General features: G+C 41.8%; 1 protein-coding gene across 1 annotated transcript in view; it reads left to right on the top strand.

Moving 5' to 3' along the window:
• The window catches only part of LOC117363882 (poly(U)-specific endoribonuclease-like), an 85,461-nt gene that overhangs the window by 42,931 nt on the left and 27,874 nt on the right, over positions 1–14,656 (top strand). The window contains exons 4-5 of the mRNA XM_033952391.1: positions 13,045–13,166; positions 13,256–13,368. Coding sequence (XP_033808282.1) covers positions 13,045–13,166; positions 13,256–13,368 — 235 coding nt within the window. The remainder of the gene's footprint in view (positions 1–13,044; positions 13,167–13,255; positions 13,369–14,656) is intronic.

Raw genomic sequence — 14,656 nt, 5'->3', positions numbered from 1 at the left:
GAGGAAGCTTAGCAGAGGTAAGAGAAGAAAGGGGCTGGATACCAGAAAAGATTGAATGACAGGGAAGGAGCTGGGGCAGAGGAAGGTAGATGATGATTGGGAGGACACAGTAAATAATTTCAGACAAAGACCTGAATGGGGTGCAGCATTTACAAATTTTAAATGTTTTACCATGTGAATTATTTTGTAAAGCTGTTATTTTACAAGTGTATAAGAGTATCTACAGCATGCAGTTTTCAAGAGTGTTTTGGATGGGCCAGAAAAGTACGAGGTCTGACAATTAAGTTTGTGAACTTGCCTCCGTGCGCTTATGTTGACAGCACTGTACAAATAACTCGGTAAGGTTACATAACCTTGGTATATCAGTGTCTCACAGCTGTGTTCGTGTTGACATGTATCAGTGTCTTGCTGAGTGGCGTTTATTATTAATGCGTGTTTTTGTGTGCTGTCGCGAGAGTGTCTGAGTTTGAATTAGAGCAACAAACATTAAATTTCTTGTTAAACTTGGCAATCAGGGACGTTAGTCCAAGTTTATGGGGATAATGCCATGAAAAAAATGGCAGCGTACAAATGGATTAAATGTTTTTCTAAGGTGAGAGTCAGAGCGGCCAGTAATGAGCATAACTGATGAAAACATTGTAAAAATTAATTGAATTGTGCATCAAATTTGTCGGCTGACTGTGAAAAGCATAGCAGACCAAGTAAACATCAGTAGAGAAACAGAAAAATCTTTGCTGAAAATCTTGGCATGTGCAAGGTATGTCCTGAAGAAGCTCACTGATGAACAAAAGCAAAGGAGAGTTGGAGTTTGCCGAGACCTTTTTGAGAGGTAAGATGATTTGGGCCATGTTATCACTGGTGATGAAACATGGATGTACCAATAAGGCCCTGAAACAAAGCATCAAAGTACACAATGGAAGTAGGCCAATGTTCCACCAGTCTAAATCAAGAGTCAAATCAGAAGGATTGGTCATTATGGATTTATACCAATTGGGAAAACAATTAACCAAGTTTACTATTTGGAAGTACAGAAAAGGCTGTGTGAAAAAGTTAAGATGAAAATGACCCGAACTTTTCGCCCACAACTTATGGCTCTTGCATCACAACAATGCACCAGCTCAGAAGGCACTGTCTGTGAGGGAGATTTTAGCCAAAAAATAAATAACTGTATTGGAATACCCTTCCTACGCTCCTGATCTGGCCCCAATGACATTTTTCGTTATCTGAAGATAAGGAAATATTAAAAGGAAGACATTTGGATGGCATTCAGGACATCAAGGGTAATACAATGTCAGCTCTGATGGGCATTCCAGAAAGAGTTTCAAGATTGCTTTGAAGGGTGGACTAGGCGCTGGCGTTGGTCCATAGCTTTCCAAGGGGAGTACTTCGAAGGTGACCGTAGTGATGTTCAGCAATGAGGTATGTAGCACTTTTTCTAGGATGAATTTACAAACTTAATTGCCATAACTCCTTTTTTTTTTTTTTTCATACCAGTATAAACAAATGAGTTATCTCTTTCCTACCAGAAGATGGCAGTAGAGTTCTTAGTGTTACAGTGCTTACTGTACAGTGTATCCTTCATGCATTCATATCAGTTCAATGCAGTTAACTATATAAAAAAAACAGGCATATATAGGGAAAGGAACAACACACAGAATGAATCAGTAATTTTTTTTCCCAGGGACATCACTGGTTTATAGGCTGTTTCCTTGAATTCTCCAGTATTTCTTGACTTTCAGTAGATGGTAATATTGTTCAAACTGGTTTCAGTGAGTTTTAAGCCTAGCGCACCCTTACCCCCCCTCCCCCCCACAATGGTTGGGCTTAATGACCTTGCTTCTGAAAATCTGTTTACAGACTTTTCTCCAATGCAATGTGGAGTGTAGTTTCTACCACTCCGAGTAAGCACCTAGGTTTGCTGGCTTGGTGAGGCTCCTTGTTGGACCCTTGCTTTTGCTTTTGAGGGATGTTGATCCCACCCACACCCAAATTCTACTTGTAAGGATCCCCTGGGGCTTCCTGCAGCACTTGGAGGTGGGGGGGGGGAAGAGAAATTGGCCTGCCTAGCAAAGTGCTATTTTCATGTGTGCTATGGAAATAGTTGCCCCCCACACACTCCCAAAAAAAGGAGGGAGAGATGGATGACTTTGCAAATTTGAGGTCTGCTCAGTCCACATCTGGAGGAGCCAGGGGGAACTGTGGGAGCCTGGTGAGTCCTGGGCTATGCTTCTCAAGTAAGTTTAATAGGCAGATCCGTGCAGGCTTACTAGTAGGCTAATGCTATACTGCTGGGAGAAGCAGTAGCTCAGTATGGCTACTAAATACTTATGCACCAGCTGTTAGGGATTTGTTTTTCAATAGGAGAATTTATTTATTTATTTTATTTTTTATTATTTATATACCACTTATATCCTAAGTGGTTTGCATTCAGGTACTTTATCATATTTTCCTGGGGCAATGGGGGGATTAAGTAACTTGCCCAGAGTCACAAGGAGCAGCGAGGGATTTGAACACACTGCCTCAGGGTGCTGAGGCTGTAGCTCTAACCCCTGCGCCTCACATTGACTACAGATGGGGATTGAGGGGGGGGGGAGAGACAGGTGATTCTGGTCAGTTGGTTGGCAGTCCAAGTTCTTCTCATCCATGGGGACCTGTGATCTTGTCAGGTTTATGGGAATGTCGCATTTGCAGCCATCTTAGCAGGCTGCTGTGATAATGGTGGTAGTGGGGATATCACCCTTCTTCAGTATCAAGTTTGGATTGGATTCAGCAGGCTGCCCTGCTCATGAGAAAGATCCTGGCCAGAGAGCATATCCCTTCTGGTGTGGATTAGGGTGTCCTGGAGCCACCCAGTATGTGTGTAATGAAGGCAATCCTCATTCCCCTCCTTCTTTGTCTTCTGTTCCAGTGGAGAATGATTGCTTTGGGACTTAACTGGAGAGTGCACTGGACTCCATCTCCATATGGAGATAAGCTATAAGTATTCTCACTTCTTCAAGTCCAGTTTGTGGGAATAGATTGATCACCACACATACAAAATTTGTAGTAGATTAACAGAAAAATTATCCAGGTAACATAATATTTTACTAAGCACAAACCCTCACCAAATAATGATCACAAATTAGAAATATAAAAATTGAACTGAGAATCCCAAGAAGTCAAACTCGATATGTACCACAGCACTGGAGAAATTATATATATATATTTTAAATTTTTTCTACCTTTGGTTGTGTGGGCATTTTAATTTTTCCAATCATAATCCCAGCGAGTTTCCCTCTCCTGCTTTCCTATGTTCTGCTAATTCTTTCCAATGGCTACTGTCTGTTTTTCCTTTTTTATCCTGACATCTTCTATTCCCTTACATCTGACATATTGATCTTTTCTCTCTTTCTTTTCTGGCTTTCTATCCACCCACATTTCATTCTCTCACCCTCCAATTCTCCACCTACCTATCAACTTTCCATTTTCTTTCAGTCCCCAGCTCCTGTTTCTGCACTCACTCCTTTCCAAGTCACCTAGTCCCTTTTGTCATCCATTCCTCATTACTACATTTTTTACCCTCTGTCCTCACCATCCTCCTCCTCACCCACATGATTTAAGGTGGAATACAAATGAATAAAACAGCCATAAAGTAGGGCATCCTGAATGGAGCAGCTGTTACAACCTTAAGTGACAGGTACAACCATGGTTACCTTTCTGGGTGGGGTGGACTGGGTGGACCTAACATTATTTACCTTGCTGCTGTAATGTCAGATGTCCAAACTGTCTGAATAGACTAACCCCAGTAAACATTTCTCTTTTGTGGGGAGTTTTGATACTGTAATTTTAGAGTAACCTCTTTGAAACTTTCAGGATCGCCTGCAGATATCTGTTGGAGAGATTTTGCTGGTTCTTATCTCGCAGCATCTTTTTAAACCTTTTGGATTTTGCACAAGTCAATGGGTAATTTTTGGCCAGTCATTGATTTTTTCCAGTCAGAAGTATAGAAGAGGTAAGAGGTAGTCGGTGTCCAAGCCAAAAAAGTTAGTGATTATTCAAGACCCATCAGGATAACTTCATACATAATCTCAGCCACAGATATAACAGGCCTAAGACACATGAATAAGTAATACAGATATCTATGACCTGTGATGTTCAGTGGAATCAAGAGATTCATATATTTGGCTAAATGGTATTAAAATAAGTGGCTAAGGGGGGAATTCATTAAGGGGTGCTAACCATAAGAACATAAGAAGCGCCATCTCCGGATCAGACCTTCGGTCCATCTAGTCCAATTTAGCATGTGCTAATTGCTAAGATGCCCATAAGAATATAATGGGCATCTTAGCGTTTAGTGTGTGCTAATTGTTGGTGCCCTTTGAATTCCCTCCTAAATCTTCTTACTTTTTATTGATGCCCACCCTACTAATTGGGCCTGTTGTGTCTTTATTTCTCTATTGCCAGTTCTAATTTTTGAATTAATACACGCCTCTCTTTCTAGTTCATTGTGGGCCTCTTATCAAGCTAAATAGTACAGGCCAGTGCAGTAAATGGCACCAAAGCCTATAGGGATTGAATGGGCTTCTGTGCATTTGCCGCATAGCCGCTTGATAAGAGGACCTACGTTGTATTGGAAAAAAATACATCACTTTTTACACCAGTTCAAATGCATGCTTAGAGCCAGGGCTATACAGGAGAGATTAAAGAAAGCATTCTTAATTCCATGTAGTGTGCACTCCTCCCTTCCATGTTCGCGAGGTTAGGGGCAAAGCTGGTTCGCGAATAAGAAAAATTTATGAATAACTTCAGGGCCGATTGATGCGCCCCTGTCTTCTTCCCGCACCTCTCCACAATTTGCTTTTTAAAGCCTGGTCACAATTTGCCTTTTAAAGCCTGGTGGTTTAACGGTGAAGCGGGGCAGAAGCGATCTTCTTACTCTCCTGCTCCATGCAGAGACGCGAATGTAAATGACTGCCGTGAGTTCCCGCTAGTCTCGCAGGAGCGTAGGAAGATTGCTCCTGCCCCGCTTCACCGCTAAGCCACCAGGCTTTAAAAAGTAAGCTGTGGAGGGGTCTGGGAGGCACGGGTGGAGCAGAGTCGGCCCTAAGGAAGTTGTGGAGGCTTTAAAAAGTAAGTTGTAAGTGAAGTCTGGGGAATAAAAACCGTGAATAATCAAAGTCGTGAGTGCCAAACCTGCGAATATGTAGGGGTGAGTGTAGTTCCTTCTCCAGAATGAAACCAAATTGTGGTCTCGCTACTTAATCACTTGAAATTAAATACACTTTATCGGTTATTTTTTAAATATATATTAAGTAAAGTGAAGAGAAGGTATACAGTTAAAGAGCCATTTCCTTGGCTCATGGAACTAAGTAATATATTTACCAATTTTTCAGGCAGTTTATTTAAGCCTCAAACATTACAATCCCCTCTCTTGTGCATTAAGTGTGTACTAATACAGTAAATACCTTGTTTTCATTTACTAAACAGTTATGTGACTTAAATAGAGTTGAGTCTGCACCTCAGTCGGTCATCGGAGAACACTGTTAGTGCTCAACATTGTGACACAAGCTTAATATAAACATAGGATTACCAGATTTCATGAAGTAAAAACCCAGACACCTGGCCCCCGCCCCTTTCCACCCCAGCCCTGCCCCCGCACAAACCTCCTCATGAGCTCACAGCTGTGTCTGGGAGGGCCTCTGAGCATGCGTGGATGCGACACAATGATGCCACACGCATTCTAACATGAGTGTGACAACATGGTGTCACATCCGTACATTCAAGTTTCAAGTTTATGAAAACATTTTTTATACCGCTAATTCAAATTTCTAAGCGGTGTACAGCCTTAATAAAAGAAAGCTTTTAAAACACAAATAAAAATTGGTGTTAAAATATTATACAGTACTATACTAGGTTAGTAGACTTTTAGCATAGGACTACACATAATTTGGGAAGTAGGGTTGAATTACAATAGAAACATAGAAATTGACGGCAGATAAGGGCCACGGCCCATCCAGTCTGCCCACCTTAATGACCGTCCCCTGTCTTTACTTTGTGAATAGATCCCACGTGTCGATCCCATTTGGCCTTAAAATCAGGCACACTGCTGGCCTCAATCACCTGAAGTGGAAGACCATTCCAGCGATCAACCACCCTTTCGGTGAAAAAGAATTTCCTGGTGTCACCACGCAGTTTCCCACCTCTGATTTTCCACGGATGTCCTCTTGTTGCCATGGGACCCTTGAAAAAGAAGATATCCTCCTCTGCATTGATGCGGCCCGTGAGATATTTGAACGTCTCGATCATGTCTCCCCTCTCTCTGCGCTCCTCGAGCGAGTATAGCTGTAATTTATCTAACCGTTCTTCAGTCCCGAGACCATCCGGGTGGCCATTCTCTGGACCGACTCCAGCCTCAGCACATCCTTACGGTAATGCGGCCTCCAGAATTGCACACAGTATTCCAGGTGGGGTCTCACCATGGATCTATACAGAGGCATAATGACTTCAGGCTGACGAAACCCCTGCGTATGCAACCTATGATTTGTCTTGCCTTGGAAGAAGCTTGCTCCACTTGATTGGCAGCCTTCATGTCCTCACTGACGATCACCCCTAAGTCCCGTTCTGCTACCGTTCTTGTTAGGATCTCGCCATTAAGGGTATAAGTCCTGCATGGATTTTGGGTACCCAGGTGCATAACTTTGCATTTTTTGGCATTGAAGCTGAGCTGCCACATCTTAGACCAGGTCTCTAGTAAGAGTAGATCGTGCATCATATTGTCAGGCATTGAATTTTTTTCTATTGTACTTTTGCCCACTACATTGCTTAGTTTGGCGTCATCGGCAAATAATGTTATCTTACCTCGGAGCCCTTCTGCCAAGTCCCTTATAAAGATATTGAATAGTATCGGGCCCAAGACAGAGCCCTGGGGCACCCCGCTGATCACCTCCGCCATTGCAGAGGGGGTGCCGTTCACCATCACCCTTTGAACCCTACCTCCAAGCCAGTTCCCAACCCACTTCGTCAATGTGTCGCCCAATCCTATGGAACTCATCTTGCTTAGCAACCTGCGATGAGGTACGCTATCGAATGCCTTGCTAAAGTCCAGGTATACGATGTCCAGGGACTCTCCAACATCTAACTTCCCCGTCACCCAGTCAAAGAAGCTGATCAGGTTGGATTGGCAGGATCTCCCATTAGTAAATCCATGTTGACGGGGATCCCGTAGGTTCTCTTCATTCAGGATCGTATCTAATTGGTGTTTGATAAGAGTTTCCATTAGTTTGCTCACTATTGATGTGAGACTCACTGGTCTGTAGTTTGCCGCTTCTGTCTTGGAGCCTTTCTTGTGGAGTGGAATGACGTTAGCCTTCTTCCAGTCCAACGGGACGCTACCTGAACTAAGGGAGAGGTTGAAGAGCGCTGACAGTGGCTCCGCCAAGACATCACTTAACTCCCTGAGCACCCTGGGGTGCAGGTTGTCCAGTCCCATTGCCTTGTAAATCTTGAGCTTTGACAGCTCCACGTAGACACTGTTGGGCGTGAATTTGAAATCGCTAAATGGGTCTACTGAGTCAGCCCTTGTCTGTAGCTGAGGTCCATGCCCCGGCGCTTCTCGGGTGAAGACAGAGCAGAAGTATTCATTTAACAGTTGGGCTTTTTCTGAGTCCTTTTCCACATAGTCTCCGTCTGGTTTCCTTAGACGTACTATTCCCCCTGAGTTTTTACTTCTGTCACTGATATACCTGAAGAATGATTTATCTCCCTTCTGGATGTTCTTTGCTAGAGATTCCTCCAAGTTGAATTTAGCCTCCCTGACTGCTGTTTTGATGGCTTTTGACTTGGTCAGGTATTCTGCTCTGGAGTCCTGTTCCCTTGATTGTTTGTAAGAGATGAATGCTTTTTTCTTTTCTTTGATGAGGTCTGAGATCTCCGCAGTGAACCACTGTGGTTTATTGTTTCTACGGCATTTACTTACCAGCTTAACATAACGGTTCGTCGCTTCCTGTATGGTGGCTTTCAAAGTCGACCACATTTCTTCCACACTATCGGTTTCTGCTTGGCTTTGTAGCATCTGGTGAACAAAGTCACCCATCTCTTGGAAGTTTGTGTCCTTGAATTTGAGGACCTTGGTTAGTGTTGCAGATTTAGTGAAGCCTTTCCCAAGATTGAACCATATCATGTTGTGGTCGCTGGAGGCCAATGTGTCTCCCACCAAGACTTCTGTGACACTTTCACCATTGGTAAGTAACAGGTCCAGTATTGCCTGATCCCTTGTTGGTTCCAACACCAGTTGCCTGAGATGTGCTCCCTTCAAGGAGTTTAATAGCCTCCTGCTGCTGCCGGAAGCAGCGGTAAGTGTGCCCCAATCCACATCAGGCATGTTGAAGTCACCTAACAATACTGTGTCCCCACGCAAGGTGATATTCTCTATATCTCCAATCAATTCCATATCCAGGTCATCCTGTTCTCTTGGGGGTCTGTAAATAATGCCAAGATACAGGCATTTGTCCTTCCCTCTGGCCAAATTAACCCAAAGGGATTCCCCAGTGTATAATGATAATAAAGCACACTTAAGGGTTAAAACAATAGGTGGGGAAAGGGACAATTGCTGATTTAGTCCTAAAAAGGACAGTTTTATCCCAAAGCATCCTCAAATAAAAATGTTTTGAGTTTTGCTTTAAACTGCTTTATCGAGGTTTCTGCTCATAAGTGATTGGGCAATGAATTCCATAGGGAAGGTGCAGTGACGGCAAAGTTATTAGATCTCAGCGTATTGATTAGTTTCAAAGATGGTACAACAGGAAGGTTTTGTGACGTAGATTGGAGCAATTTAGCAGGTTGATATGGAATAAGGAGTCTATCAATGAATTCGGGTTGGCTATTGGAACGAGTAGTAAGGATTAACAGTAAAATTTTGTAACTAATTCTGTGCTCGACAGGCAGCCAATGAGGGTCGATTAGAAGGGGAAAGATATGGTTATACTTCTTTGCGCCGTAAATTATCTTAATAGCAGTATTCTGTATTATCTGAAGGCATCTTATTTTTGCTAATGCCCTTATAGAGGGCATTACAATAATCTATGCAGGAAATAACCAAAGAGTGAATTAGTGTATTCAACGATGAGGGATCAAGCAGTTAAGCAAGAGACCTTATCATTCTCGGAGGCCCTCCCAGACACAGCCCCGAGCCAAAAACCCAGACAAACTCCTTACAGGTTAGAAAGACGTCCAGACACCCAGACAGTCCTCTATAAAGAGGACATGTCCGGGTAAATCTGGACATCTGGTAACCCTATATAAACATGCTTGTAGTGGGATGAGGTGCTCAACAGCCCTACTGCACAGTTGAGCCATTACATACTGTCCCCGAGGAAGGTGTATCTGAAACAGGGTGTACTGTTAGGCAGCAGCCGCATGGCAAAGATAAGTTCTTTGAAGTGTTAAAATGGTTATTGGCATGGTTGTTTGTTAATATTAAGCTTGTGTTGTAATGATGAGCACTAATGGTGTTTTTTACTGATAAAAGACTGGGGTGTAGACTCGGCTCTAATTAATTTAAGCCACATAATGTTTTCATTTACTGAATGCTTATCTATTTATATACACATTTCCCCTGGATTCTATAAATGGCATCTAAATTTGGATGACCAAAATTGTGCTCAATCCTGAGAGAGCCTTGTACAAATAAATTAGTTGTCAAGCTATTAATAATTGGCTAACAATCAACTATTAACATTAATTGGCTCCGATTTGAATTTGCGCATAGATCTAGTTATGAGCAATTCTATAAGGCTCTGCAACTCAAAAGAGGGCCTGGCTTTGGGAGGGGCATGGGCATGCCAAAGAGTTACGCCTAGTGTTACAGAATTTTGAGGTCAGCGCATCCAAGTTCTGCACTAGGACTTTGCACCAGGTTTCAGTTGTTGTAAGTCCTCATGCTCAAAGGTGGATACTGGAATACATGCTAAACACTTTTCTATAAAGACCGCTCAGCACAGTGCACCCTTTATAGACAGTGCACAGTGCACATTTTTCCCAGTGCCCGCTTTTCAGCGTAAAGTCAGTTGTTTTGTTGTTGAGAGTGACTCGGAGCCTAGCAGGATATAACAAACCAAATTCAGTATTAAGATCCTTAAGCTGGGGTCGGTAAGCAAGCAGCTGTTTCCTTGTTCATGCAGTGTTTTTACTGAGGTCAGGTACAATTAGAAGATTGCGTCCTTCAAATTTCACAGGAGCTTTTACAGTAGTTTAGTTTGCTGAATAATTTTCACAAGTTGACTGAAGAGAAGCTGACGAACAAATGAGCCAGGATATCTCTCCCGATCAGCATTCTGTGTAGAAATGTGATGTGCAGATTCAATCTCGAAGGGTTGATCAAACTTCAATTCCAATAACTTCGGAATAAAATTAATTAGAAATTTCAATAGATTAGGGCCTTCCCGACCCTCAGGGAGACCCAACAGTCTACATTTCTTGCGCACTCTATTTGCCTCCGCCAACTCTCTCTCAAGTACTGCCACCTGATTAATATGGCGCCGCATATCTTTAATTGATTCAGATGCGGCTGCTTGCCTGGTTTCAAGCACACCCACTCACTGATTAAATTGCTGCAGATCCGTTTTTTATAGAAGCAACATCTTCCTTTAAGATCTCTGTATCCTCCTTCATTTCCAATAAAATATCTTTAACAGATCGAATCGCATCAAGAATCAGTTGGTACTGATTATCCTCAGATTTAGATTTAGTGGGTGTTAATGGATCTGATTTAGCTCGTTTACCTTCTTTTACAGCTGCCATCACTTAAAATTGTTAAATGTCCAGCATATAAAGTTAAAAATTTAATTAGATTGGAAAAGTAAATTGATGTTTTAATCGAATTAATAGGAGTCTCGAAGGAGCACTTAAATCAGGCAGCCACCATGCTCGAGCTCGCTAGAACTCCCCGAATCAAATTCAATTCTGATTAGTGGTGTAGCGAGGGTAGGAGGTGCCCGGGGTGGTGGCGTTGCCACCCTTCTTTTCCCCTGTACCTCTTTTTAAATCTTCACCAGCACGAGCAACTTATCCAGCCTGCTGCTCACACCAGCATTGGCTTCTTTTTCCTCTGACTTTATTTCCTGGCCTCACGATCAGGAAGTGATTTCAGAGAGGAGCCAGGCCAGTGCGAGCAGCAGGCCAGAAAAGTTGCTCACGCTGGCGAAGATTTAAAGTAGGAGGGGGGAAAGGAGGGCACAAACATGGCATGGGGGGATAGAGAGGGGCCGGCACCCCAACCAAGATGGTGCCTGTTGCCTAATGGCTCAGGTACTGGCAGAAAAAAAGCTCTTCCAGAGATGCAAAACAATGTCCACGCATAGGTTTTTTCAACTTTGGAAAAAAGTCGAAGTCTGGTGGACTTATGTCTGGACTGTAGGGAGCATGAGGTAACACCTCCCAGCCGTATTTGCAGGTGTTTGTTTTTTTTTTAATTCTTTATTAATTTTTAAAGCTTCAACAGTGCAATACAACAAATTCAACAATAAAAGCACATTTAACTTTAATATGTTCATATTCAACCATTCCCCCCCCACCCACCCAATAATCATTCAATAAACACAAAAACATATATTACCATAAAAACCTTACCCTATTTTAAGTAATGATATCTTTCCGCCCATCCCAAGTATGAATATTCAAAAATCAATTTATGACATAAATAACCCCCACCCCCTCCCTCCGTACCCTGGATATGCACCAAACTAAACCAACACTGACTCGCATTCAACAATCAATTATAATGAGGTAACATAAGATGCCAATGGGCCCCATATCAATTTAAATATATTACCATGCCCCAAACTCTCAGAACGAAAAATTTAAATGATCACAGTTCATCCAGTTTCGGGTGATCATCTGGATGGTTATCCCAGTCATTATAAGGTAAAGACGGCTTCTATATTGATCTATAGAGGGCTTAACATGTAATATTGTACCACAAATGACAGCCTCATACATTAGAGGAATTGATGATTCCAAAATGTTATTAATTCTACCCCATATTGACCTCCACAAGCTAAGTATCAAAGGATAATAGAACAATAGATGATCCAGTGTCCCGATGTCTAAATGACAGTGCCAGCATCTATTAGACTTGGTACTATCTAACTTGTGCAATCTAACAGGGGTCCAAAAAGATCTATGTAATGAAAAAAACCATGTTTGTCTTATAGATGCTGACACTGTACATTTCATCCTCCAAGTCCAAATTCGTGGCCATCGAGATGCAGAAATGTACTGCGTAGTTTTTCAATGACGACATTCCCTATGTGCAGGCAAGCATTGTCGTGAAGAATGAGTGGCCCAGTCAAGAGTAGCTGAGGTCTGGTTTTGTGCATTTTTCTGTGCATTTTTTTGCAAAAAATCACGATAATACACTACTGTGACACTTCTTCCACATGGAACTTTGTCTGTAATGATGATGCCTTCATGATCATAAGCAAAAATCATCATGTGTTTGACTTTTGAGCTCGTCGAAATTTTTTTGGCCTTAGGGAAGATGGAGCTGTCCACTCATCATTGGAAAAACTACACAAATAAGGCTGGGAGGTGTTACCTCATGCTCCCTACAGTCCAGACATGAGTCCATTAGACTTCGATCTTTTTCCAAAGTTGAAACAACCTATGCGTGGACATCATTTTGCATCTCTGGAAAAGCTTTTTTCCGCCGGTACATGAGCCATTTGGCAAATGAACAAAACCGGTGTCTTGATGGAATAATGAAGCTTCCCGGACGTTGGGACTCGATCATTGCAAAGCAGGGAGACTATATTTAAGGAATGTAAAGAAATATTTGAAAAAATAAAACCATGTAAATTAAAAAAAAATAGTGTACATTATTTTTGAAATGACTCTCGTATTATGGTGTGCAGCCCAGCACATTGGTTTGCTCCAGAATCCACCAAAGGATTAACCCTACTCTGCCCTGAGCTGAAATCCTGTTATTTTTGACAGGCTTTTTCTATCTAGTGCTTCAAATTAACATTTATAGCTTGGTAACCCTACTGAAAGCATTTCCTTTCCATATAGGATTTATCTGTCTCTTGGATAATTATGAGATGTCCACTGGGGTAGCAGAAATTGTGACTCCTGCCGAGATTGCAGAGAACAATTGTTTTCTGGATGCTATTTTGGAGACGAAAGTAATGCAAGTGAGTACATCAGTTGTTTGTGTTCAATAGCTCCACGTGGTTTCCTGCCTTCCAGACAATGCTTATGTCTCCTTATTTTTTTCTTCTAGCTTACTCATGAGTATTTAATTAAAAAAAATCTTTCCAAGCCAAACCTGAAAGATTTCAAATCACAACTCTATGGCATCTGGTTTCAGCTGTATACCAGAGAAGGAGGAAAAGGGTACGTATCATCTGAGTAATGTGGAAGCTTTTAGCTGTGAATCGGATCATCTGAGTAATGTGGAAGCTTTTAGCTGTGAATCGATCAGCTGACACATCTTATAAAAATGCTCTCGTGAGAAATTAATGCATCTGGGTACTGATAATTTTCCATATATATTCAGGAAGGTTGATTCAATTTCTCTTCTCTTTCTTTTGGTTGTTGTTTTTTATTATTTATTTTTTATTGATTTCAAATATAGTATCAGTATAACTTGTACAGAAAGCAAATTTAACCAAAGCAGGTTTACAACTAGATAATAAATCCATACTTAACAAAAGTTAAGCAAGAGTAAAGGAAGAGTTATTATGGTGAAATTAGCTCAAGTCCTCTTTGGATCCAAGAAGTTACACTGGCGATCTAAGGAAAAAATGTAATCAATACAAGAAAGTAATGCTGTTTTCTATACATCGGGAACAGAGCTACCATTTTACTTTTAGAATTCAAGATTTAAATTTATCCTTGTCAAAACGGGACATAGCCACAAAATTAATCAATTGCAGAGGTGAGGTTGATTCATATGAAACTTTGTTGTGTTTTTTTTTTTTCTTTTTGCTGATTCAGAGAATGTATAATCAGGAGCAGCAAAACATGTTTTTCTTTTTTCTTTTTTTTTTTTAGGTGGGGGAGCAAACCTGCTCTGCCCATCACTTGCCATTACTGATTTCATACTTTAAGTAACAATAAAATTAGGTATAAATAAAAGTTCTATGTGAAATCAAATGCTTGTTCATTTACATGAGTTATTTTTGTACCAACCAATAAAAGAGTATGATAGGGGAGAAAGCCACAAAACATTACTGAGTGTCAGTATCCAGCAAATCTTCTGTACAAGATATGGAAAGAGGTATCTGGATGCTGATAATGTTCCATGTACGTACAAAAAGGAGAAACAGAAATAGTCCCAGGTGTTTGGGCACTATCAACTTAATTAAAAATAACCTTCAAGCATACCTCAATATGTTGCCTATACAGTACTCCTTCGATATTCACGGGGGTTCCATTCCTGGAACCCCCGCAAATGCTGAAAAACCGCAAATATGGTTTTTAGCGGGGGAGATAGGAGAGGGCAGCCGAAGAGGCAGGAGAGGGCAGCCGGAGCGCCAGTGAGTGAAGGAAATCACTCGCGGTATGCTCTGACCACCTCTTCCTGCACTGAAGTCGGGCCTCACCAATCAGGAGCAGCTTTGACATGCAGCTCCTGATTGGTGAGGCCCGACTTTAGTGCAGGAAGAGGCAGTCAGAGTAT

Source organism: Geotrypetes seraphini, chromosome 7, assembly GCF_902459505.1.
Source record: "Geotrypetes seraphini chromosome 7, aGeoSer1.1, whole genome shotgun sequence".
Lineage (NCBI taxonomy): Eukaryota > Metazoa > Chordata > Amphibia > Gymnophiona > Dermophiidae > Geotrypetes > Geotrypetes seraphini.
Note: the sequence above shows the minus strand (reverse complement) of the source record. Positions and strands in the feature narration are given on the sequence as shown.